Genomic DNA, 27,596 nt, shown 5'->3' with positions numbered 1-27,596 from the left:
CTGCTGTTTCAAGTGCATTTGTGTGCTGTGTAAATGATGTATATGGGTGAGTTCCAGACCGACTAGCTATGGTGCCTGCACAGTTGCCCCTCCCTCCCTCGCATGCTGGCACAGCTTAAGAGATCCCCGTTTTTTTTCAGTCAAAAGACTACAATATCCACCATGCTGTTCAAAACCAATGCATACATTATTGCAGTTGTTTACATAGTGGTAAACATATTCCTATAGTCTCAAAAATGACTAAATGTTTTGTTTCATGTAATGATGTTTATTTTTGTTTTATACAACGGGTTTGTCTAATCCTGATTAGTTAAAAGCTCATTCCAGCAAATATTTATTCCACAAGTTACCACAGGCTAAACGTATGAAGTTAAATGGAAACACTAGGATTTAGAATGTCAGCTAACTGTTACTGTAAATCGGCGTATTGGCATTGTTGCGTCACTGGCAGGAGAGACAATTTTGGAACTCCCAAAAATGGCTGAAATTACCGAGTAGCTCCGAGACTGCGAATGAGTTTATTACAGATAATGAAAATGTTAGTTAGGGAGAAGATACACCTACTGAAACTGTTCATGTTTGAGCCGATTGTTGCCTCAGATCAAAGAGTTTGTTCTCGTAGCAGTAACAACAGGCATGCCGCCTGAAACACCTCAGCTAGAGGGTCGATGTAGCCAAACACAAACTGGTTTGAGTGTGGATTCTGCCAGATAATGGCAAGAGAGTATGATTATTTGTATTTATTATGCTGCTATGGCAGCAGCTAATCTTCCTGGTGTCCAGCAAAATTAAGTCAGTTTATACAATTTTAAAAAACATTACAATACATTCACAGATTTCACAACACACTGTGTGCCCTCAGGCCCCTACTCCACCACATATCTACAGTACAAAGTCCATGTGTGTGTGTATAGTGCATATGTTATCGTGTGTGTATGCATGTGTCTGTACCTATGTTAGTGTTGCTTCACAGTTACCGCTGTACCATAAGGTGTTTTTTTTGTTTTTTAAAAATCTAATTTTACTGCTTGCATCAGTTACTTGATGTGGAATAGAGTTCCATGTAGTCATGGCTCTGTGTAGTACTGCATGCCTCCCATAGTCTGTTCTGGACTTGGGGACTGTGAAGAGACCTGTTGTAACATGTCTTGTGGGGTATGCATGGGTGTTGTCAGGGAAATTCTAGAGGAACAGAGACTAAATTCTTCCAACAACAGGTTTATTATAAGATTTGAAAAAATGAAGCAATCAGCATCACCAAGAATGGTTCAGAGTTGAAAGCTTAACATAGCCAGGTCTCTGCTTTGATAGATACAACCCCTTTCTGTATGTGGCAGTCAGCAAATAGTGTGTAAAAGGTCATTAGTTGTCTGTGCAGACTTTAAGAAAGACGGTTGAGCCCTCGTACTAACTGCATTCACAACAACAAACACTATATTGTACTCCTTTCTGTAAGGTTCCATACATGTGACTATCAGTAGATAGTAAACCCACAGGATTTCACATGCTGCGTTTGCACCCAAACATCTCTTAGCTAGCTGTAAGCCCCATTTTATGACTAAGTCACACCAAGAGAAGTTTGGATCAGGTTAGAAAAACACTAGCATATAACAAGATACTATTCTTTAAGCAGTAAAACATGGGATAGCATGACTAATTATGTAATTGTCCATGACATTTCCTCCCTTTTGAGACTAAGTCTCAACCTAATATAAAATTACTTACAAGCGTTTTCATTAAACGAGCTTTAAACATGAGGAAAAAGAGGAAAAGGAAAGACTTCTTATACTTAGTACATTACAATTTGTAAATGACCTCCAAGGTCTTTGAGTTTCAAATGTTCACATAGTGCAAGAAAGGGGGAAAGGAACATATGAATATAAACATTGGTACATACTTTATCACCACAAGGCAATAGCTTCGTTGAGACTGTCCATATGCCAAAGGGTTACCATGATGGTAGACGCTTAACTCTACCTTGGGAGCATTATTTACAGAACCTCCACCGTGAGCATGGCCTATGGTCATGCTGCACCATTACCTCAATGTTTTTCCTTGGCGTTAGAGGTCATCATCGTCTTCATCAGACATGTAATCAGACATAGGAAATAAATCAGGTAAATAGGGTTCTGAGGCGTCTCCTTCAGGGATCAGTAATGGCATAGCAAGAATAGTCTCAACGGCTTTGCTGCACAATTTCTTAACACAAGTTATAAGCATTATTGTAAAAAAAAATAACTAAGCCATAAATCAACCAATGAAATATTGTAGCTCCCATAACATCCAATAATGACTAAACCCATCCAAATGGATTCCAATCGTTGTCTGGTTGGTGTTCATTAGCGAGATCACAGCTAATGAACACCAATAAGACCGGCATACAATTGAAGTGGTTAAATTGACCAAAGATTCTAAATGATATCCTAATCGATCTAAAACCTGGGCATTTTTCAATGCCCCGTACCAAGGAATTAACCCGCTGCGACTTTTTAAGTTTCAATGATTGTGGTGACTCAATTGGAATGTCATTTAATTGTGAAATGCTCCTTCTAATACATTGTAATCTGGTTAGAAAAAACTAGCATATAACAAGAAACTATTCTTTAATAAGCAGTAAAACACAGGATAGAATGACTAATTATGTAATTTTCCATGACAGTGTCCGAGCTGTGCGCCAGTATTTGAAATTGACAGGTCGGTGCATTCAACATGTCATAAATACAAGTAGTGATGAAGTTAATCTCTCCACTTTGAGCCAGGAGAGATTGACATGCATATTATTAATATTAGCTCTGTGTACATCCAAGGGCCAGCCGTGTTTCCCTGTTCTGAGCCAATTGCAATTCTCTCAAGTCCTTTTTTGTGGCACCTGACCACACGACTGAACAGTAGTCCAGGTTTGACAAAACTAGGGCCTGTAGGACCTGCCTCCTTGATAGTACTGTTAAGAAGGTAGAGCAACACTTTATGGACATACTCCCCAACTTAGCTACTGTTGTATCAATATGTTTTGACCATGACAGTTTACAATCCAGGGTTACTTCAGTTTAGTCACCTCAACTTGCTCAATTTCCACATGATTTATTACAAGATTTAGTCCTCATTCACTAAACCCTAAACCTCAACTAACGTATTTCTCGCCATTCACTCTGAAACTAACTGCAACTCTTTAAGTGTTGAGATCATTTCAGTCGCTGTAGTAGCTGACATGTATAGTGTTGAGTCATCCGCATACACAGTGACATAAGTAAAGATTGTTAAGACCCAGATGCATACAACATCGAATTGCCAACAGTTTAATAATCCAACAGGGGCAGGCAAAAAACAGGTCAAGGGCAGACAGGGGTCAGTAATCGAGAGGTGGGGAAAAGGTACAGGACGGCAGGCAGGCTCAGGGTCAGGGGCAACAGGAGACAAAGGGCTGTGAGACATGGGTTTAACTATGGACACATGAAAGGTGGGATGAATACGAAGGGTGCAGGGCAACAGAAGACGAACAGCAGAGGGGCTAATCATTTTAGAGGTGGGAAACAGGCCGAGAAACCAGGGGGAGAGTTTTCAGGATTCCACCCGGAGGATCCTGGGGAGCCGGGGTCCGATGGCGGAGAGCCGGGGTCCGATGGCGGTCCGCTTGTCGTCAATACCTGGAGGTGGTCTTTGAGAAGGGCCGACCGGACTGTATGACGACAGTGGCGGACAACCATCTGAGCAGAAGGTACACCGACCTCTTCTTCCTGCTCGGGGAAGAGTGGGGGCTGATACCCCAGGGAACACTCAAAGGGCGATAGGCCCGTGGCAGAGCAGGGAAGGGTGTTGCGGGCATACTCCACCCATACAAGCTGCTGGCTCCAGGTGGTGCGGTTGGTGGAGACCAGTCTCATGGTCCTGGTTGGCTCGCGCCGACTGGCCATTGGACTGGACCCCAGAGGACAGGCTGGCCGATGACGGTGCAGAATGCCTTCCAGAACGAGAACTGAGGACCCCGGTCAGAGATCATGTCCACGGGCAGTCCATGGATCCGGAAGACGCGCTGCACCATGAGCTGGGCTGTCTCCTTTGCCGAGGGTAGTTTGGGGAAAGGAATCAATTGGGCGACTTTGGAAAACTAGTCGACTGAAACAAAAATGCTGGTTGACTTGACAAACAAGACGAACTGGCACAGACAGATAGAAAACACAGGTATAAATACACAGGAGATAATATGGAAGATGGGCGACACCTGGAGGGGGGTGGAGAGAAGCACAATGACAAGTGAAACAGATCATGGTGTGACACCCTCTGTTCTGTTAGACAGGTAACTATATCCACAATATAGCAGGGGGTGTAAAGCCATAACACATTTTCCAGCAGCAGACAATGATCAATAAAGTCAAAAGCCGCACTGAAGTGTAACAAAACAGCCCCCACAATCTTTTCATCAATTTCTCTCAGTCAATCAGTCATTTGTGGAAATGCTGTGCTTGTTGAATGTCCTTTTCAATAAGCATGCTGAAAGTTTGTCATCAATTTGTTTACATTAAAATAGCATTGTATCTGGTCAAACACAATTTTTCCAAAAGTTTAATAAGGGTTGTTAACAGGCTTGTTACAGGCTTGTTAACAGATTGGTTGGCTATTTGAGCCAGTAAAGAAGTCTTTACTATTCTTGGGTAACAGAATGACTTTTGCTTCCCTCCAAGCCTGGGGGCACACATTCTATTAGGCTTAAATTGAAAATATGGCAAATAGGAGAGGCAATATCGTCCGCTATTATCTTCAGTAATTTTGACTGTGTTGTAGAGAGATCTTAGGGGGTGTTGGCTGTATTACATCCAGACAGAGGTTCCTGTCAGTTATGTCTGAATGGCAATATATTAACTGGACGTGTCACAGGCATGATACACTAGCACAGGTTGCCACGCGGTGAAACACCACTTCCCACTCATTTCAATGGGTGGAAGCGGAGAGGGTGAGGAACCTTTGGGCGGTGCGAAGGTGGCATGGGAGGCAGTGAGAAAGATAAACTTTTCCTAACTTTATGCAAATCACCAGCGGCAACCACTGGGCGATGACCCAAGGCTGGGGACTTTCTTCAGCAAGGATGACTGACAAAAATACTAGGATGGAAGCAAATGTAAGTGATTATAACATAAATCATGCAAAAATGTACAGTTAAGACAGGAATATGTTAGTTATTGTAGAGACAAACAATTCTGCATATTTTCTTTATCATAAAATTAATTTATGAAAATTGTGATTTAGCAAGCTAGCTGACTAGCTAGCTTTATTGGTCTTGTGACATGAGTATGAAATTGTAATTCTAGTTTAATGTTTTAGGGACTCCTGAAACAACCAGCAAACCAGGCTGTCGTCTTCTGAAACAGTGGATGTACAGTGCCTTGCAAAAATATTCATCCCCCTTGTCATGTTTCCTGTTTTGTTCCATTACAACCTGTAATTTAAAAGTATTTTTATTTGAATGTCATGTAATGGACACACAAAAGAACCCAAGTTGGTGAAGTGAAAAAAGACTTGTTTAGAGAAAATCAAAAAAAAAAAACAGAAAAGTGGTTTGTGCATGTGTATTCACCCGCTTTGCTACGAAGCCACTTGTTACGAATCCCTTTTGGCCCGACAGTCTAATGAGAGGAAAAGGGGCTGAGCTGGACCCAAGGAAAGAAACAATAAGTATTCAAAAACACCCCTAAGCTAGACTATCCTACTTTAACAACAGCTAACTAACTAACCAAAAATACAGTGTGTGGTCCACCCAGTTCTAACTAGTGTATTTAACAAAGTTTACCTACGGGTAGTGTATGCCCATGGGCGACTTGTCTTTGTTTCCCCTTTTCCCACCAGCAAACAAACAAACACCATAACCAAAAACAATACTCACAGGTGAGGACAAAGTGCTATGGAGGTGCTCAAACAAACGAGAGGTCAATACACAAAGCGAGCGTGAAACACAGCGATCTACAGACATGGCATTTACAGATAGATTGCGCTGTAGAGCAAACAACTGACAGGGTTTTTAAACCAAGGGAAAGGAACTGTGATTGGGTAGGAAACAGGAGGAGGTGTGTCTTCTGAGTGATGATTGATTGTTGACTGATTGGGGAGTGATGATTTTCACCTGTGAGGGGAGAAGGAGAGAAAAGAAACACACACACACACACAGGATACACACACAGGATACTGGCATCCGTAACACCCCTAAATAAGATATGGTGCAACCAATTTCCTTCAGAAGTCACATAATTAGTTAAATAAAGTCCACCTTTGTTCAATCTAACATGTCACATGATCTGTCACATGATCTCAGTATATATACACCTGTTCTGAAATGCCCCAGAGTCTGCAACACCACTAAGCAAGGGAGACCACCAAGCAAGCGGCACCATGAAGACCAATGAGGTCAGGGACAAAGTTGTGGAGAAGTACAGATCCGGGTTGGGTTATAAAAAAATACCAGAAACTTTGAACATCCCACGGAGCACAATTAAATCCTTTATTAAAAAATTGAAAGAATATGGCACCACAACAAACCTGCCAAGAGAGGGCCGCCCACCAAAACTCACGAACCAGGCAATGAGGGCATTACTCAGAGAGGCAACAAAGATACCAAAGATAACCCTGAAGTAGTTGCAAACCTCCACAGCGGAGATTGGGGTATCTGTCCATAGGACCACTTTAAGCCACTTTAAAGTTGGGCTTTACGAAAGTGGCCAGAAAAAGCAATTTCTTAAAGCAAAAACTAAGCAAACACGTTTGGTGTTCGCCAAAAGGCATGTGGGAGACTCCCCAAACATATGGAAGAAGGTACTCTGGTCAAATGAGACTATAATTTAGGTTTTTATCCATCAAGGAAAAGGCTATGTCTGGCGCAAACCCAACACCTCTCATCACCCCGAGAACATCATCCCCACAGCAGGGGATGTTTTTCATCGGCAGGGACTGGAAATTGGTCAGAATTGAAGGAATGATGGATGCCGCTAAATAAAGGGAAATTCATGAGGGAAACCTGTTTCAGTCCTCCAAAGATTTAACACTGGGATGGAGGTTCCCCTTCCAGCTGGACAATGACCCTAAGCATACTGCTAAAGCAACACTCAAGTGGTTTAAGGGGAACATTTAAATGTCTTGGAATGGTCTAGTCAAAGCCCAGACCTTAATCCAATTCAGAATCTGTGGTATGACTTAAAGATTGCTGTACACCAGTGGAACCCATCCAACTTGAAGGAGCTGGAGCAGTTTTGGGTAAAAATCCCAGTGGCTAGAAGTGCCAAGCTTATAGAGACATACCCCAAGAGACTTGCAGCTGTAATTGCTGCAAAAGGTGGCTCTATAAAGTATTGACTTTAGGGGTTTGAATAGTTATGCACTCTCAAGTTTTTAGTCTTAATTCTTGTTTGTTTCACAAAAAAACATTTTTCATGTTCAAAGTGTTAGGCATGTTGTGTAAATCAAATGATATACAAACCCCCCAAAATCTGTTTTACTTCCAGGTTGTAAGGCAACAAAATAGGAAAAATGCCAAGGGGGTGAAAACTTTCGCAAGCCACTGTAAAGAATCTAGCTAGCTAAAGCATTAACTGCAAATTGAATGTACAATTTAAGCTTCCCTTGCTGATATATTTCATGAAATGCAGATAGATTAAATAACGTAGATAGCTATGTTCTTGCTTATTGTGAAGTGGAGGATAAAATCCCTGTATGCCTATGGATGTGTAGCTAGCTATCTCGCAGATCTGTATATGTACCCAAACGTTTGGTATACATATTAGTTCAGAACCTAGATATGAAAATCAGATATCATAGCCAGTTGTATTAACTTCAAACCAGTCTGAATAACATTACATTAATGAAGCCTATGGATTGAGTATAATATAATATAACTTTGTGCCATGGATGCAAGTCATATATACAGTGGGCCAAAAAAAGCATTTAGTCAGCCACCAATTGTGCAAGTTCTCCCACTTAAAAAGAGGAGAGAGGCCTGTAATTTTCATCATAGGTACACTTCAACTATGACAGACAAAATGAGAAGAAAAAAATCCAGAAAATCACATTGTAGGATTTTTAATGAATTTATTTGCAAATTATGGTAGAAAATAAGTATTTGGTCAATAACAAAAGTTTATCTCAATACTTTGTTATATATACCCTTTGTTGGCAATGACAGAGGTCAAACGTTTTCTGTAAGTCTTCACAAGATTTTCACACACTGTTGCTGGTATTTTGGCCCATTCCTCCATGCAGATCTCCTCTAGAGCAGTGATGTTTTGGGGCTGTTGCTGGGCAACACAGACTTTCAAATCCCTCCAAATTCTTCTATGGGGTTGAGATCTGGAGACTGGCTAGGCCACTCCAGGAACTTGAAATGCTTCTTACGAAGCCCCTCCTTTTTTTGCCCGGGCGGTGTGTTTGGGATCATTGTCATGCTGAAAGACCCAGCCACGTTTCATCTTCAATGCCCTTGCTGATGGAAGGAGGTTTTCACTCAAAATCTCACGATACATGGCCCCATTCATTCTTTCCTTTACACGGATCAGTCGTCCTGGTCCCTTTGCAGAAAAACAGACCCAAAGCATGATGTTTCCACCCCCATGCTTCACAGTAGGTATGGTGTTCTTTGGATGCAACTCGGCATTCTTTGTCCTCCAAACACGACGAGTTTAGTTTTTACCAAAAAGTTATATTTTGGTTTCATCTGACCATATGACATTCTCCCAATCTTCTTCTGGATCATCCAAATGCTCTCTAGCAAACTTCAAACGGGCCTGGACATGTACTGGCTTAAGCAGGGGGACACGTCTGGCACTGCAGGATTTGAGTCCCTGGTGGCGTAGTGTGTTACTGATGGTAGGCTTTGGTACTTTGGTCCCAGCTCTCTGCAGGTCATTCACTAGGTCCCCCCGTGTGATTCTGGGATTTTCGCTCACCGTTCTTGTGATCATTTTGACCCCACGGGGTGAGATCTTGCGTGGAGCCCCAGATCGAGGGAGATTATCAGTGGTCTGGTATGTCTTCCATTTCCTAATAATTGCTCCCACATTTGATTTCTTCAAACCAAGCTGCTTACCTATTGCAGATGCAGTCTTCCCAGCCTGGTGCAGGTCTACAATTTTGTTTCTGGTGTCCTTTGACAGCTCTTTGGTCTTGGCCATAGTGGAGTTTGGAGTGTGACTGTTTGAGGTTGTGGACAGGTGTATTTTATACTGATAACAAGTTCAAATAGGTGCCATTAATACAGGTAACGAGTGGAGGACAGAGGAGCCTCTTAAAGAAGTTACAGGTCTGTGAGAGCCAGAAATCTTGCTTGTTTGTAGGTGACCAAATACTTATTTTCCACCATAATTTGCAAATAAATTCATAAAAAATCCTACAATGTGATTTTCTGGATGTTTCCCCCTCATTTTGTCTGTCATAGTTGAAGTGTACCTATGATGAAAATTACAGGCCTCTCTCATCTTTTTAAGTGGGAGAACTTGCACAATTGGTGGCTGACTAAATACTTTTTTGCCCCACTGTATGTCCTAACCGACTTGTCAAAACTATAGTTTGTTAACAAGAAATGTGTGGAGTGGTTGAAAAACTAGTTTTAATGACTCCAACCTAAGTGTAAGTAAACTTCTGACTTCAACTGTATGTGCATGTGTAGCATGTGACAATAACATGATCATATTAAGGATAGCATCACAAATGAATACATAAATACCACTTGAAGCTTGATGATGAGTTGATCATTTGAATCAGCTGTGCAGTGCTAAGACAAAAACAAAGAATTGGCACCCATTTGAGTCCCTAGGACCAGAACTGAGAATCACTGCTCTTCATATGTAGACACAATTTCATAGCCTTCTTTATCTGAGGACAGAAAACCTCACAAGAAACAGACTTCATTATAGTCAAATTACACCGAACTGAATATTATGTTACTATTATCTCCGTCCTCACTCCAAGGGTATGGAAGTCGGCCATAATAACGGCCATCTTTAAATCAGACGACCCTGCTGACGTGAGTAACTACAGGCCCATTAGTATACTTACTACCTGTGGTGTCAAAGGTTTTTGAAAAGTGTGTAGCAGAACAACTGATTGCCCACCTCAACAACAGCCCCTTCACATTACACTCCATGCAGTTTGGCTTCAGAGCGAAACACTCCACAGAAACGGCCAACTGCTTTCTTCTGGAAAATGTGAAGTCCAAGATGGACAAAGGGGGTGCTGTTGGGGCTGTGTTTCTGGACCTAAGGACGGCTTTTGATACTGTTAACCATGAGATTCTCATCACAAAATCTTCCAAGTTCAACTTTTCCCCTGATGCCTTGAGATGGATGAAATCATACCTTGAAGGCAGAACTCAGTGTGTCAGAGTGAGCAATGAGCTGTCGCCCACTCGTAGCTATGATGTGGGCGTGCCCCAAGGGTCAATACTGGGGCCCCTCCTGTTCAGCCTGTACATTAATGATCTGCCTTCTGTCTGTACTGGGTCTGAAGTTCAAATGTATGCAGATGATACAGTGATATATGTGCATGCAAAGAGCAAACAACAAGCTGCACAAGAACTCACTACTGTAATGGTCCAGGTTACAAAGTGGCTCAGTGACTCGTGTTTGCATCTCAATGTGAAAAACACTGTTTGCATGTTCTTCACAAAGAGGGCAACAGATGCTACTGAGCCAGATGTCTATGTGTCAGGGGAGAAGCTCCAGGTGGTATCCGATTTTAAGTACCTTGGCATCATACTTGATTCCAACCTCTCTTTTAAAAAGCATGTGAAAAAGGTCATTCAAATAACTAAATTCAACCTAGCTCATTTCCGATTTATACGAAATTGTTTGACTACAGAGGTAGCAAAACTGTACTTCAACTAATATATGCCATTTAGCAGACGCTTTTATCCAAAGCGACTTACAGTCATGTGTGCATACATTCTACGTATGGGTGGTCCCGGGGATCGAACCCACTACCCTGGCGTTATAAGCGCCATGCTCTACCAACTGAGCTACAGAAGGACCAACTCTATGATACTCCCCCACTTAACATACTGCTTGACTAGTTGGGCCCAAGCTTGCTGTACAACATTACAACCTATTCAGTCTGTCTACAAACAGGCTCTCAAAGTGCTTGATAGGAAGCCCAATAGCCATCATCATTGTCACATCCTTAGAAAGCATGAGCTCTTGGGTTGGGAAAATCTTGTGCAATACACCGACGCATGTCTTGTATTCAAGATCCTTAATGGCCTGGCTCCCCCTCCACTCAATATTTTTGTTAAACAGAAAACCCAGACATATGGCAGCAGATCCACAAGGTCTGCCATGAGAGGTGACTGTATAGTTCCCCTAAGGAAAAGCACCTTTAGTAAATCTGCATTCTCTGTGAGAGCTTCCCATGTCTGGAATACACTGCCATCAGACACACATAACTGCACCACATATCACACTTTCACAAAATGCTTGAAGACATGGCTAAAGGTCAATCAGATTTGTGTACATGGTCCCTAGCTGTGTGTTGCCGCTTTCCATGTTGTCTGTTGCCTGTAGCTTGTGAGGTGTGGAAACACTTTGTTGCTTTTATGAAATTTGTCTTGCTGCTTTTTGTTCTATGTTGCTCTGTCTGTATGCTACGTCTTGCTTGTCCTATGTTGCTCTGTCTGTATGCTATGTCTTGCTTGTCCTATGTTGCTATGTCTTGCTTGTTCTATGGTGCTATTGTCTATATAATAATTGTTTTTAATAACCTGTCCAGGGACTGCGGTTGAAAATTAGCCGGCTGACTAAAACCGGCACATTTACTGAAACGTTGATTAATGTGCACTGTCCCTGTAAAAATAAAAAATAAACTAAACTAAACTAAACGTATAGGGACAGGAACTACACAAAAGTACCTGCCCTGTCCAGAATAGCCTACTCTCTCACTTTGCCAGTTGGGGCTGCTATCCTTTCACCCTCCTCCATGGCTGTTAGCTCGCTACCTATAAATGCATTTTGAGTTAGTTTTTTACAGTGGTAAATACATCAAGATAGCTAGCTAATATGAAGTTTGGTAGCTGGTGATATTTAATTAACTTAGCTAGCTATCTATACAGTATGCGAAGTTTGCTAGATAGCTAGCTAGCCAACTATCTGTCTCATTTGAGTTTTAGATGATATTACTATTGAACTATGTACCCATTTAATAACCAGACCATACAAACGTGCTATGATGCATTTTTGACACACGATCCAACATGCTGCTATATGCTGCCAGCACGCCCACCAGCGAGTCACAATGGTGGGCGTGCTGGAGCGACACGCAGCAATTTACAGCTATCGAGTATACATACATGCACCACTAATCCTTATGAAGTACTTCCTGGCAGAAGTGGTTACTCGACCAGTCAGCAGCAGATATACCTGTTAAATAATTGCTGAAATGTTGCTTGATTATATATTGTTTAAGGTTAATATCAATAGTGGGTAGGTGCTCAGTATATATAATCAGTATCCTACAATGGTGTTTATCACTAGCGTTGTTTGGCGTGATGGTAACACATTTACGTTTTGATTATACGACCGGAGTTCGAATCGCAGACAGCGTCATGATTCATGAAATCTCATTCTAAACAATAATGGGGCGTGTTCATTATAAATACATTGTGATTTTGTTTGCAGAGCACACAGGCTGGCAGTTTATCGCCAGTTCACCCTATGGGCACAGGGGAGAATTGGACGAGGTGAACGCCGTCTCATCCCTGCGTGTGTCGTTTCTTCCATAAGGCACGCAATGTAGAAACAAAGGCATTTACACAGGGTTTGAATAAAACCAGTTAATTTAGTAAATCTAGCCTGCTGTAATTTTTTTTCAAGACCTAATGCCGGCACCTTATGTAAAAATAGTATTAGTTAGCTTGTCCACTACAACAACTGGTTCAAGCATAACCAGATACACTTGATTTGAAGATAAAAACGACTTTCAAAGCGCACTAAACCCGTGTCCCTGTGGCTATAGTGACTTCAACTAGCTTTGGCTGCCATCTATTGGAAAGGAATGGTAACTACACTGGGCAGCCAGTTGGCACAGTCAAAGTAGACTTTAATAATGTATGCCATTTAGCAGACGCCTTTATCTAAAGCAAACTGGGTAGATGGTGGTGGAAATAGATCACAGAAACAGGATTTCAATTTTGATATCATGGATGGTCAGTCCTTGCATCTATAGCTCTGTCTATAAGTTTCAAATGTATTTTACAAAAGCCCTTTTTACATGAAAATAATAACCACAGTGGTTATATAGGGTGCAACAGTTCAGCACCTCAGGAGCAAATTGCTTTTCATAGCTGAGCATTCATAGGTTGAGAGAGAGTCGAAACAGCAGGACCGGGACAAGGTAGCAGGTCTGTTGAAACAGCAGGACCGGGACAAGGTAGCAGGTCTGTTGAAACAGCAGGACCGGGACAAGGTAGCAGGTCTGTTGAAACAGCAGGACCGGGACAAGGTAGCAGGTCTGTTGAAACAGCAGGACCGGGACAAGGTAGCAGGTCTGTTGAAACAGCAGGACCGGGACAAGGTAGCAGGTCTGTTGAAACAGCAGGACCGGGACAAGGTAGCAGGTCTGTTGAAACAGCAGGACCGGGACAAGGTAGCAGGTCTGTTGAAACAGGTAAAAAAAATTGAAAAACAGTGGAAAACCAATTCCACTCTGATTCCCTTTATTGATGGGTGTATCTTTTAATTCGCTGTTGAATGGCCTGGTCCTTCCCCATTCTCGGAACACCAGCCCGCTCCCCCAAAGTGATCCATAGTATATTTTGGCTTGCACTGTGATGATTGTGATTCTGAGCTCTCAGGTTCACACAGCGAGTTCTGTTCTTCACTGATCTCACTCTCCGTCAGCTTCATCTGTGGCATATAGGGGCAGGACTCGGTTGTATACTGATGGTTGTGAGCGCAATCTAGCTGGGCCCCGCGCCCTTTAGTGATGGTCCTGGTGGACCTCTTCTCCACTGCAGCACAGGAACACTCTGGCACCCAGTGGTCAGTTTGGCATGCTGTACGAACCGTTCTTTCCTGTTGGTAGAAAATAATTAAGGCGGTGTCTTGAAATAAACAATAGCCTTAGAAATAACATGGATTTGAATGTGCCTCCTCTGCCTCCTGCACAGTCTCCTACAGGATGAAAACTTTTTCATGGATGAAGATGTCATTCTGAAAACACACAAACTTTTTGTTAAGCCAACTGAACCCAAATATATCAGTTGGCATTAACAAGCTACCTGTCTTGTATGGTTTACACACACACACACACACACACACACACACACACACACACACACACACACACACACACACACACACACACACACACACACACACACACACACACACACACACACACACACACACACACACATACTTTTCAGCAAACATTAGCTATGTTAACTTCAGTCTAGCTAAATGAGGTGGAGCTATCAAAACATTACAAAATCAAATCTGTCAACAAAATGTATTACAGTACTTGACTATCTGAGGTGGAAGGTCGCTACAGTAACTACCTAATAACAGGAGTACACAGATAAACTATGTAGCAATTTTAGTTGCAGTTGAGTTGCTTGCTAACATTATTTGCTGGGAGATGTTACACAAAACACTACAGACGCAATTAGCTAGTTACCTAGAGTTGCAACAAAGTTGTCCAGTGTCTAATGCTAGCCTAGTCAACAACAGTCATGACAGCAGTCGCATTTGTTTCAAATCAAAGTTTATTTGTCACGTGCGCTGAATACAACAGGTGTAGAACTTATAGGTGTATGCTTACTTATAGTCTCTAACCAATAGTGAAAAAAAGGTATTAGGTGAACAATAGTAAAAAGACAGGCTATATACAGTAGCGAGGCGATAAAAGTAGCGAGGCTACATACAGACACGGGTTAGTCAGGCTGCTTGAGGTAGTATGTACATGTAGACATGGTTAAAGGGACTATGCATAAACAGTGAGGGAAAAAAGTATTTGATCCCCTGCTGATTTTGTACATTTGCCCACTGATAAAGAAATTATCAGTCTATAATTTTAATGGTAGGTTTATTTGAACAGTGAGAGACAGTGAGGGATGAGGGAAATAAGTATTTGACCCCTCTGCAAAACATGACTTAGTACTTGGTGGCAAAACCCTTGTTGGAAATCACAGAGATCAGACGTTTCTTGTAGTTGGCCACCAGGTTTGCCCACATCTCAGGAGGGATTTTGTCCCTCTCCTCTTTGCAGATGGTCTCCAAGTCATTAAGGTTTCGTTTGGCAACTCGAACCTTCAGCTCCCTCCACAGATTTTCTGCGGGAATAAGGCCTGGAGACTGGCTAGGCCACTCCAGGACCTTAATGTGCTTCTTCTTGAGCCACTCCTTTGTTGCCTTGGGTCATTGTCAGGCTGGAATACCGATCCACGACCCATTTTCAATGCCCTGGCTGAGGGAAGGAGGTTCTCACTCAGGATTTGATGGAACATGGCCCTGTCCATCATCCCTTTGATGCGGTGAAGTTGTCCTGTCCCCTTAGCAGAAAAACACCCCCATAATGTTTCCACCTCCATGTTTGACGGTGGGGATGGTGTTCTTGGGGTCATGGGCAGCATTCCTCCTTCTCCAAACACAGCGAGTTGAGTTGAGCTCCATTTTGGTCTCATCTGACCACAACACTTTCACCCAGTTGTCCTCTGAATTATTCAGATGTTCATTGGCAAACTTCAGATGGGCATGTATATGTGCTTTCTTGAGCATGGGGACCTTGCGTGCGCTGCAGGATTTCAGTCCTTCACGGCGTAGTGTGTTACCAATTGTTTTCTTGGTGACTATGGTCCCAGCTGCCTTGAGATCATTGACAAGATCCTCCTGTGTAGTTCTGGGCTGATTCCTCACCGTTCTCATGATCATTGCAACTCCACAAGGTGAGATCTTGCATGGAGCCCCAGGCCGAAGGAGATTGACAGTTCTTTTGTGTTTCTTCCATTTGCGAATATTCGCACCAACTGTTGTCACCTTCTCACCGAGCTGCTTGGCGATGGTCTTGTAGCCCATTCCAGCCTTGTGTAGGTCTACAATCTTGTCCCTGACATCCTTGGAGAGCTCTTTGGTCTTGGCCATGGTGGAGAGTTTGGAATCTGATTGATTGATTGCTTCTGTGGACAGGTGTCTTTTATACAGGTAACAAACTGAGATTAGGAGCACTCCCTTTAAGAGTGTGCTCCTAATCTCAGCTCGTTACCTTATAAAAGACACCTGGGAGCCAGAAATCTTTCTGATTGAGAGGGGGTCAAATACTTATTTCCCTCATTAAAATGCAAATAAATTTATAACATTTATGACATGTTTTTCTGGATTTTGTTGTTGTTATTCTGTCTCTCACTGTTCAAATAAACCTACCATTAAAATTATAGACTGATCATTTCTTTGTCAGTGGGCAAACGTACAAAATCAGCAGGGGATCAAATACTTTTTTCCCTCACTGTATGATAAACAGAGAGTAGGAGTAGGGTAAAAGAGGGGTTGATGGGTGGCGGGTGGGACACAATGCAGATAGCCTGGTTAGCCAATGTGCGGGGGAGCACTGGTTGGTCGGGCCAATTGAGGTAGTATGTACATGAATGTATAGTTAAAGTGACTATGCATATAAGATAAACAGAGAGTAGCAGCATCGTAAAAAGAGGGGGGGGCACACAATGCAAATAGTCCGGGTAGCCATTTGGTTACCTGTTCAGGAGTCTTATGGCTTGGGGGTAAAAACTGTTGAGAAGCCTTTTTGTCCTAGACTTGGCACTCCGGTACCGCTTGCCATGCGGTAGTAGAGAGAACATGTAGAGAAATGTAATATCCATATATGGCCAGCTATGTAAACTTTAACATTGATTTATCCTGCATTAAATGTAGTTCAATTGGTAACATACATTTTTGTCTTCTAATGCCTCTTAAGGGGAAAGTAATCTAAAAGTAACTGAATGTAACAAACTGAGATTAGGAGCACTCTGAGTTTGGGAAGTCCAAAAGTTATGTTACTGATTACAATTTAACACGTAACTAGTAACTGTAATGAATTACATTTAGAAAGTAACCTACCCAACCCTGTATAAAATTGATAATGCCCTTGAAGCCAGTGTTTGAAGCCAGGATATATTGGCACGGTTTGCCGGCCCTCGATGACAACACCCGTGAAAATATATCCTCCAAACACGGCTTCTCGGCATTATCACTTATTTATACTTCAAATGGAGCAAACTTTGTTAATAACATGTATTAAATCATATGAAATAATGTCTATAAAAATAAGTTGATTCACCCATATAAGTATACCTGGATGCACAAACATTGTTTTCTTTGTTTGGGCTAATGGCTAGGCTAGGCTAATGGCTAGGCTAATGGCTAGGCTAATGTGGATTCTAGGCTACCTGTCACATAGCAGTGATAATGGCATGCAATTCACACCTCCAACGTAAATGTAGATAATTAGCATAACTATTGATGCTCCGCTCTGTTTTTCCGCCAAAAAATATTTTGGTCATTGAGCAGCGTTGCTGCATGAGCTCGGCGGTTGAGACCAAGGGCCCAAGGTTCCAGTCTGGAAGCACGCTTTCGACTACACCTACAGTATTGCTTCAGTGCTGCAGTTTAACTAAATCCTGGCCGAAAAAGACAATTCCAATAGAGACGATCCCACAGAGAAGTCAAATTCCAAAATTATTTAAATTGTCACCAAGGCCAATTTTTGTCATCACTCACAGCTGAAGATATTAGCATTTTATATTCATGCTCTAAGATTATGACCACGGCTGGGTCTGGTCTACTTAGTTCATTGACTTTCATTGAACTTTCATTGAACCAGAAAATAACTTTTGAGAGGGGTGTCTCGCTTTCTCTTCTGTCTCTGGATACCTTTTTTGGTCTATGCGTGAACCGGTAGAGTTCGCCCATTGGTTGTTGCATCGCCTCGCCTTAATTGAGGAAGGCGCCCTATGTGTGTATGCATGTGTGTTCTGACACTTCACAGAGAACATCATGAATATTCACACTGGGTTATAAATATTTAAATCCTCCATTCAAGACACCCAAACCCCTCCCTTTTTTGGGCTCAGGAAAATAACTTCACGTGTGGTGTGTGTGTTTAGGGATAGACACTTTCTCACCACTTTATTTCCCTTAAAACCTTCTGTGGGATATGCACATTGGCAAACAGATGTTGAACCTTTGCTAAAGCCACTTCTCTCACAGCCTTTAGCTTCATGACCACAGGCAGAGGGGAAATGTCAATCATATCAAGCCTGATTGAATACTCATGGTCAAGCTCTTCAACTTGTTCTCTCCACCCACCAGCTACCATCCCATGTACCAGAAAGCTGCTATTGGCAAGGACACTCACACCACTGTTAAGGCTTCAGGTTCTACCAACAAAATACAACCTAGCACTCTGGTACCCTGCAAACCATGATCCGTTTTGTATCTTACATGAGTCAAATGTAATGGAGTCTGTTTCACATATTGTTAGTGGTTGCTGTTCATACAAGGACGTATACATCGTTGGACATGCCCACTTTGTCAACCTGATAGTTAATGAGGTGAGATAGGCAGTAACACCATCAGTGCATATTCCTGCATGTTGATGATGTTTTCTTGTATACCAAATATGTCAGATGTTGTTGTTGCTGTGGGGGAGGCTGGAGGGAGGTGCTGTAGGGAGGCCAGAGGGAGGGGTTCAGATAGTGTTGTTGTGAGGGAGGCCGGAGGGAGGTGCTGGTGGGAGGCCAGAGGGAGGGGTTCAGATAGTGTTGTTGTGAGGGAGGCCGGAGGGAGGTACTGGAGGGAGGCCAGAGGGAGGGGTTCAGATAGTGTTGTTGTGAGGGAGGCCGGAGGGAGGTGCTGGAGGGAGGCCAGAGGGAGGGGTTCAGATAGTGTTGTTGTGAGGGAGGCCGGAGGGAGGGGTTCAGATAGTGTTGTTGTGATTGAGGCTGGAGGGAGGTGCTGGAGGGAGGCCAGAGGGAGGGGTTCAGATAGTGTTGTTGTGAGAGAGGCCGGAGGGAGGTACTGGAGGGAGGCCAGAGGGAGGGGTTCAGATAGTGTTGTTGTGAGAGAGGCCGGAGGGAGGTGCTGGAGGGAGGCCAGAGGGAGGGGTTCAGATAGTGTTGTTGTGAGAGAGGCCGGAGGGAGGTACTGGAGGGAGGCCAGAGGGAGGGGTTCAGATAGTGTTGTTGTGAGAGAGGCCGGAGGGAAGTGCTGGAGGGAGGCCAGAGGGAGGGGTTCAGATAGTGTTGTTGTGATTGAGGCTGGAGGGAGGTGCTGGAGGGAGGCCAGAGGGAGGAGTTCAGATAGTGTTGTTGTGATTGAGGCTGGAGGGAGGTGCTGGAGGGAGGCCAGTGGGAGGGGTTCAGATAGTGTTGTTGTGAGAGAGGCCGGAGGGAGGTGCTGGAGGGAGGCCAGAGGGAGGGGTTCAGATAGTGTTGTTGTGAGAGAGGCCGGAGGGAGGTGCTGGAGGGAGGCCAGAGGGAGGGGTTCAGATAGTGTTGTTGTGAGAGAGGCCGGAGGGAAGTGCTCATATTGGAAGTGGGTTGCTATTTTCACCCGTAAGTGGAGCAGGCCTTTGCTGACAAGTTGCTGACATACCAGGTTATCAGTGTAAACTTGTAGTGCTGATATTTGGGAGTCTTGGCCATGTACATAGGCTGACAGTGCGTGGCCTTCAGCTTGCAGGCCTGCATAGGAAAAAGGCAAAGCAGCTAGCGAGGTACTGCTCTGTGTCAGGTGTCATGGGTAGCCTTTCTGAATGGAGAACAAGAATCTTTCTGTAACCATGTGTCAATACTGTATATCAGTGGAGGCTACTGAGGGGAGGATGGCTCATAATAATGGCTGGAACGATGAAGGAAATGGCAATGTATTTGATACCATTCTACTTATTCTGCTCCAGCCGTTACCACGAGCCCGTCCTCCCCCAGTTAAGGTGCCACCAACATCTTGTGTTGTATATCCATTACCTATGAAATGGTTGAATCCTTCTCAACTGTAATGTGATTTGTGGATTCATAGAAAATATTTAAAACGTTTGTGTAGGTCAATGGCTTCTCCCACAGGTCCACATTTTTCAGCTTTACAGTCATCCACCATGTTCAAGATCCTCCTGAAAAATAAAAAGATGAGTGGAGCTGGACACCCTTCAGAAACCGACCACCATCATCACTCGCCAGTCCCTGCCCACTGGTTGAACCATTTCAATGAAATTACATCGAACCAACGTGGAATAGACGTTTAAATGACATCTGTCCCAGTGGTTGAAATGGAACCCACAGGGAAAAAGGAACAGAGGGCGACCCAGAAACCCAGAAAGTCCAGGCAGAAATGACTGAGAGCGGCCTCAACTGGTGTGACCTGGGAAAACTTGCTCCAAACCGAGATGCAGGACAATTGTCAACAGGCTTAAGTCAAGTACATCTGTGTGTGTGTGCGCATGCATGCGTGCGTATAGAAAGAAGGAGACTCCACTTCACTTTTAGTTCAAAATAAAGTAGTTTTTATTTAGGAAGTAGAAAATGACAACATTCATACATTTTATTTGAAAAAACATTGGCAAACTCAAACCTTTTCAGAGATAGTTGAGGTGCCTTTTACAGTATTAGTGCAAACCCTTTATAAGAGTTTAAGAGTCCTTCAAGTTACTCTACATTTGACCTTCGGATCACCGACAGCAGCATAGTATAGTCCCACCAAGGACCCAGATTAATTACGATAGTTGCACCTCTGTGATTGCATCAGAGTGGATTGTCTTCATGTTAGTTGAGGATGAGGCACATTATGAAATGATACAGTACATCAGGTCTCACAGCCAATGACAGAGCTTATTCCAGCTGACTCCAAGATGGCTGCCTTCTGGAACAGTACATTCTGATTGCTTCTTATCTGAAGTGCAAGTGATGATGAGGATGTGCTATTTGTATGCGTTACAGTTATATGGGACAATATGTGTGTGTCCATGTGTGTCTCCATCCTACACGTCAACAGGCCTGTGTGTGTTGTGTGTGTGTCTGTGAGGACAGCAGGCATGCAGCAGCACCTTGCGTATGTCTCTGTTCCTCAGGCTATACAGCAGAGGGTTGAGCAGAGAGTTCCCTGCAGCCGGCACTAACGTAGCGTACGTATACAGGGGCGAGCTAGATGCGTCGCCCAGCAAACCGTAAAGGGCGAAGGGCGTCCAGCAGCTGACAAACACTCCGAGGACTAACAACAGCCGAGATAGGCCCTTCCCCCGGCCCCCGTGCTTGCTGTTGTACGATTGGTCGTCAGGCAGGAAGTGCCTCTGCGTGGCGATGGCATGGGCGTGCCGCCTAGCGACGCGGCAGATCCCGGTGTATAGCTGCAGCGTTACCATGATGACCAGCAGGAAGCCGCCACAAAGCAACGACAGGTACGTCCGGGTCAGGGGTCGCGCCACGGAACAGGATGTGATGTCATTGAGGCAGTGCCACCCCAGGATTGGGCCCAAGCCGATCAGACATGACCCCAGCCAGACGAGTGCTAGCAGACCAGCGGCGCATCGACGCGAGTGGCGGGAGCCGTAGGTGAGGGCGTGGCTTAGGGACAGATAACGGTCCAGCGCCACGCCCATCAGGCTGAGGAGGGAGGCGGTCAGTGATGTCGCCAGAAGCCCTGACGTCATCAGATCTGACCAATCCGTGGGCTCCACACAGAACAGGAAGAGGAAGTGCAGGATCAAGGCCACGCCCGCCAGCAGGTCGGCCAATGCCAGGCTGGCGAGGAGCAGGAAGACAGGAGCACGGAGAGAAGGCGTGGCCAAGATGGCCGCCACTACAATGGTGTTCTCGGACACAATGAGGGTTCCGGAGACGCACAGTGCCACTCCCCATAGGCTGAGAGGAGAGGCCTCAGGAATGGTTGTGGGATCTGATTGGTCCAGCTGGGAAAGGGGCGAAGTCATCCCTGAACCTGAAGACTCCTCGAACCAGATGTCCGAGTCATTCTGGGTCATCATGAGTCACACACACGACACCTGAGAGAGAGCGAGAGAGAGAGAAGACAGAGATGTTAACAAAAAATGTCACAGACTAGTAGCAAGTCTCCCTCTGTTCCTGCATGTGGTTTGTTATTGTTACTTAACAGAAGCAGACAGACACCCTGCACTGGTGCTGCATCTACTCTACAGTAGATTCCTCTCCTCGTCTCTTCTCCTGCATCTCAATAGTCTACAGTGGCTTCCTCTCCTCGTCTCTTCTCCTGCATCTCAATAGTCTACAGTGGCTTATTTTCCTCGTCTCCTCTCCTGCATCTCAATAGTCTACAGTGGCTTCTTTTCCTCGTCTCCTGTCCTGCATCTCGATAGTCTACAGTGGCTTCCTCTCTTGGGTCTTAGGCCACTTCGGCATCTGCCAAAAGGTCTGGGCATTTATGGCACAGGAGGTAGTGCACTTGAACCACAGTGATACTGGTTCATCTCAAAGGAGAGACTTTGCATGCTCCTCACATTACTATGGGACCATTTAATTTCATTGCCTGATATCTACTCTTCTCTCTCCAAAGTGTGCACTTGTTCACTCCCCTCAAGAAATGTAAGAGATATATGATGACAAAGCCCTGTCTAGCCTATATGTATGTCTAGCCAATGCTTTTAAATATACAAGGGGGAGTGAACGAGTACACACTCCAGATAGAAGGTGGAGAAGACAGAATTGGAATGCAGCCCTTCTGGTGTCTCTTCTCCACTCTTCTCCTACAGTGCCTTGTGGTGTGTAACAGATGCCCACTAGCTTGGAAATCCATGTCCTCATGCGTTATCTCTGATATAAATTGAGGTTTACATACACTGCCCCCACACACAGACTGACATACAGACAGACAGTACAGAAGATCTTACCTTCTAACAAGACCTTGATCACGATTCTTTCAAATCAGCTCTGTTGACAGAGAATCCAGGAAACTGTGATGCCGTGATGCTGTCTGTGTCCAGCTTGTCTCGTGGTATATCGATGGTCGGTAATATCTCAGTAAGGCTTGTCTGTCCCCATCAGAGTAATAACATATCCTCCTTGCGATTAGGTTGTCTCCGTTTCTCCGGTGGTGAACACCGGAATGACTGGATGGATCTCCTGCGCGAATGTTCCTTCACTAGGGAAGGTCTGACTGACGTCAGTGATGGCAGGCTTTAGCCAATGAGGCGCTCGGAGAGACCGGAGTGTGGGGTGGGATGGGGGGCTCCTGTAGAGTAATTTCATTCAGAAAAATGCGGCAGCTTCCCGCCCCTCCCACTGCGGCTTGCCTCGCGCGCAACTTTTCCTTAAAAATTTCGGACAGGCGCTTCCGAAACTCTCGCATGCACGCACGCGCACACACACAAACACACACACACACACACCGCAGTAAATATTATTGTAAGTGTGAATGGTTGAGAAGGGGGCGTATAGGGGGGCTCGCAGCGTAGTGGGGCTCGCACCTAGAGGAGCTGTCCAAGGTTCTGAAACGTAATTGTATGCTAGAATTTGCTTGCATAATCGATTGTTGTCATTTATTTTTTGGCGGTATTGAATAAGACTATAAGAAAACATTTGAGGTCATAAGTGTAGTTGTCTCTGCAGAATTAGAAAAGTTAACAGAAACGTGTACGTCATTCAATAAGCAAGAGCAAAATAGGATCTCAGTGCATGAATAGCCTACATGCAGTGTCCTAAGGTGAGTCACTGGCTAAGCACCCTTTGTCTCGGATGAATCATACATGATAATTTCTTGACCTATATGCGCAAGGCATAGTTCTGAGATATTGAGCATCAAAGTTTTCACATCCCAGAATTCAAAACTGTTTTGTAGTGTTTTGTTTTTTCTTAAAGGTACCTAAAGTGCAGAGTATCAACATCTTGTAACATTTGTAATCCGTTTTTTTAGGGGGGTGCAATCGCAGATCGATCCTGGCTCCGAAATGTCAGTCTGGGTTCAGCTATAAGGTTCTATATGACACTTCTGAATTAGACATTAAGATATTAAGACAACTGTAGCTATTTGAATACATAAATGATAGAATAACACTATTTTACCAATATAGAGTCAAAGTACATTATTAAGAAATGTATTATGATCGAATTACAACATCAACTTTCTAGTTTTTCATTTTTTCACTTAAAATGTATGTTTTCAAACATCTATCTTCACAGATATATGAAGAACCATCTAAAGATCAATTAAATATGACTATACAATTGTTTTTTTTAAATATCAGATAGAACCTTATAGTCCCAAGGTCTCGATTTGAGAAAAAGTGCGTAGGCTATATGTCTATCTCTCTCTAGGCCTACATGGCCTTGGGTGTTTTGAAAAGCACGAAATTGAACATGTATAGGCTTACTATCTATTTTGAAACATGAACAGCTGATTAATGTTGATTGGTTAATCATGTAGGCTATCTGATGAGAGATGATTGATAGATATATCTGGGAAACCCGGTCATGGATGATTTACCTGGCAACTGAGATTCTTGGTTTCCCCGGTAATACAAAACAGCGTGCGTGGGCTGCAGTGGTTGCTGCAATGTGTCTACGTGATTACGCACGGGCCACGGCACTGCGCAGAGAGGGGGACCCTCGTTTTCTCGTCGACATAGAACCATGTAAGGAAACTGACTTCCGGTTCTCTTTGGGAGAAATATATAGCATTACGTCATTTACACATTAGAAGGAAAGACTGAGAGAGGTAGACGAGGGAGAGGGAGATGTTATAATTCAGCCACTGAATATGACACTGAACAAAAATATAAAGACAACTTGCAATAATTTCAAATATTTTTCTGAGTTACAGTTCATATAATGAAATCAGTCAATTGAAATATATTCATTAGGCCCTAATCGATGGATTTCACATCACTGTGATTAGATATGCATCTGTTTTTCAGAGATACATTAAAAAAAATGTAGAGGCGTGGATCAGAAAACCAGCCATGCAGTGCGACACATCTCCTTCCAATACCGTTGATCAGGCTGTTGATTGTGGCCTGTGGAATTTTGTCCCACTCCTCTTCAAAGGCTGCTCAAAGTTTCTGGATATTGTCGGGAACTTGAACATGCTGTCGTACATGTCGATCCAGAGCATCCCAAACATGCAATGGGTGACATGTCTGGTGAGTATGCAGGCCATGGAACAACTGGGACATTTTCAGCTTGCAGGAATTGTGTACACATCCTTGCATCATGGGTCCATGCATTATCATGCTGAAATATGAGGTGAGAGCAGCAGATGACTGGCACGACAACGGGCCTCAGGATCTCGTCAAGGTATCACTGTGCATTCAAATTGCCATTGATAAAATGCAATTGTGTTCGTTGTCTGTTATGCCTGCCCATACCATAACCACACCACCACCACGGGGCACTCTGTTCACAACGGGGACATCAGCAAATGGCTCGCACAGTTGAAAATGAGGTTAATCCGTGAAGAGCACACTTCTCCAGCGTGCCAGTGGCCATCGAAGGTGAGCATTTGCCCGCTGAAGTCAGTTACGACGTCGAACTGCTGTCAGGTCAAGACCCTGGTGAGGACGACGAGCACGCAGATGAGCTTCTCTGAGATGGTTTCTGACAGTTTGTGCAGAAAGGATTTGGTTATGCAAATCCACAGTTTCATCAGCTGTCCAGGTGGCTGGTCTCAGACGATCCCGCAGGTGAAGAAGCCGGATGTGGAGGTCCTGGCTGGACTGGTTACACGTGGTCTGCAGTTGTGAGGCCCGATGGAACTACTGCCAAAATCTCTACAATGACGTTGGAGGTGGCTTATGGTAGAGAAATAAACATTCAATTATCTGGCAACAGCTCTTTTATTTTAGCTCATGAAACACGAGACCAACACTTTTACATTTTTGTTCAGTGTACTTCAGCATGTTGCACCACAGTAACCCGATGAGCAAAAGCCTAGTCAGCAAAAAGGGGAGCTTACGCAAGTGTTCAGGTTTCAGGCGTGATTAACCTCCTAATCAAGTATATGTGGTTCACCGAACCACCTCTGTTACACTACCTTTTAACACCTAGATGGGATAGATAGAGAGGAGACAGGCAGTTAGATCTGTTCCTTACCGTCTGACTGCCCTCAGGTGGGATTTATTAGCTGTTAATGGGAAGCTCAAGCTCGTGCTCATATGACTGCGGATATTCCTTGGTTATCTAACAGGCACACATACTGCCTCTCCTCATACACACACACCCATACACACCTCTTTGACGCTCCAGCTCAAATCGATGTGTGAGAGGAGGGCGAGGATGTAGAGGAGGAGAAGGGAGAGGAGGAGAGGAGGAGAAGGGAGAGGAGGAGAGGAGGTTGGGTTGTGTGTGTGGGAGGAGGGCGAGGATGTAGAGGAGGAGAGGAGGTTGGGTTGTGTGTGTGGGAGGAGGGCGAGGATGTAGAGGAGGAGAGGAGGTTGGGTTGTGTGTGTGGGAGGAGGGAGAGGATGTAGAGGAGGAGAAGGGAGAGGAGGAGAGGAGGTTGGGTTGTGTGTGTGGGAGGAGGGAGAGGATGTAGAGGAGGAGAAGGGAGAGGAGGAGAGGAGGTTGGGTTGTGTGTGTGGGAGGAGGGAGAGGATGTAGAGGAGGAGAAGGGAGAGGAGGAGAGGAGGTTGGGTTGTGTGTGTGGGAGGAGGGAGAGGATGTAGAGGAGGAGAAGGGAGAGGAGGAGAGGAGGTTGGGTTGTGTGTGTGGGAGGAGGGAGAGGATGTAGAGGAGGAGAAGGGAGAGAGGAGAGGAGGTTGGGTTGTGTGTGTGAGAGGAGGGAGAGGATGTAGAGGAGGAGAAGGGAGAGGAGGAGAGGAGGTTGGGTTGTGTGTGTGGGAGGAGGGAGAGGATGTAGAGGAGGAGAAGGGAGAGGAGGAGAGGAGGTTGGGTTGTGTGTGTGGGAGGAGGGAGAGGATGTAGAGGAGGAGAAGGGAGAGGAGGAGAGGAGGTTGGGTTGTGTGTGTGGGAGGAGGGAGAGGATGTAGAGGAGGAGAAGGGAGAGGAGGAGAGGAGGTTGGGTTGTGTGTGGGAGGAGGGCGAGGATGTAGAGGAGGAGAAGGGAGAGGAGGAGAGGAGGTTGGGTTGTGTGTGTGGGAGGAGGGAGAGGATGTAGAGGAGGAGAAGGGAGAGGAGGAGAGGAGGTTGGGTTGTGTGTGTGGGAGGAGGGAGAGGATGTAGAGGAGGAGAAGGGAGAGGAGGAGAGGAGGTTGGGTTGTGTGTGTGGGAGGAGGGAGAGGATGTAGAGGAGGAGAAGGGAGAGGAGGAGAGGAGGTTGGGTTGTGTGTGTGAGAGGAGGGAGAGGATGTAGAGGAGGAGAAGGGAGAGGAGGAGAGGAGGTTGGGTTGTGTGTGTGGGAGGAGTGTATGTGATGGAGAAGGCATGGGTCTGTATGAGGTGAAGGTGACAAGTGTTTATTGACTTAAAGCATTATTCATTGAAATGTGTGTGTGTCAATCAACATGTTAATTATACAGTTAGAAAGCAATGTATAGACAGGAATTAACAACACATTGTATATATACACCACATAAATACGCATTTGACAAAATACACGTCCTTGTGTGACAGTGTCTATACAGTACCTGTAATATCTGTGTCGGAATGATAATCAGCGTGTGTGGGCACA

General features: G+C 44.4%; 1 protein-coding gene across 1 annotated transcript; it reads right to left on the bottom strand.

Annotated features, from left to right (window-relative positions):
- Window positions 1-20,501: 20,501 nt before the first annotated feature.
- Window positions 20,502-23,667, bottom strand: gpr3 (G protein-coupled receptor 3). The gene is made up of 2 exons (XM_035794827.2): window positions 22,864-23,667; window positions 20,502-22,002 (listed from the first exon to the last, which is right to left on the bottom strand). Exon 2 carries the CDS (start codon window positions 21,982-21,984, stop codon window positions 20,983-20,985), a length of 1,002 nt encoding a protein of 333 aa, XP_035650720.1. The 5' UTR covers window positions 21,985-22,002; window positions 22,864-23,667; the 3' UTR covers window positions 20,502-20,982.
- Between the last annotated feature and the right edge of the window lie 3,929 nt (window positions 23,668-27,596).

Source organism: Oncorhynchus keta, chromosome 20 (assembly GCF_023373465.1).
Source record: "Oncorhynchus keta strain PuntledgeMale-10-30-2019 chromosome 20, Oket_V2, whole genome shotgun sequence".
Taxonomy (NCBI): Eukaryota; Metazoa; Chordata; class Actinopteri; order Salmoniformes; family Salmonidae; genus Oncorhynchus; species Oncorhynchus keta.
The sequence above is the reverse complement of the archived record's forward strand: the minus strand, read 5'-3'. Positions and strand labels throughout refer to the sequence as shown.

What these genes read in the sequence shown, in the direction of transcription:
- gpr3 (XM_035794827.2), bottom strand. Translation starts at nt 21,984, where the DNA reads ATGATGACCCAGAATGACTCGGACATCTGGTTCGAGGAGTCTTCAGGT.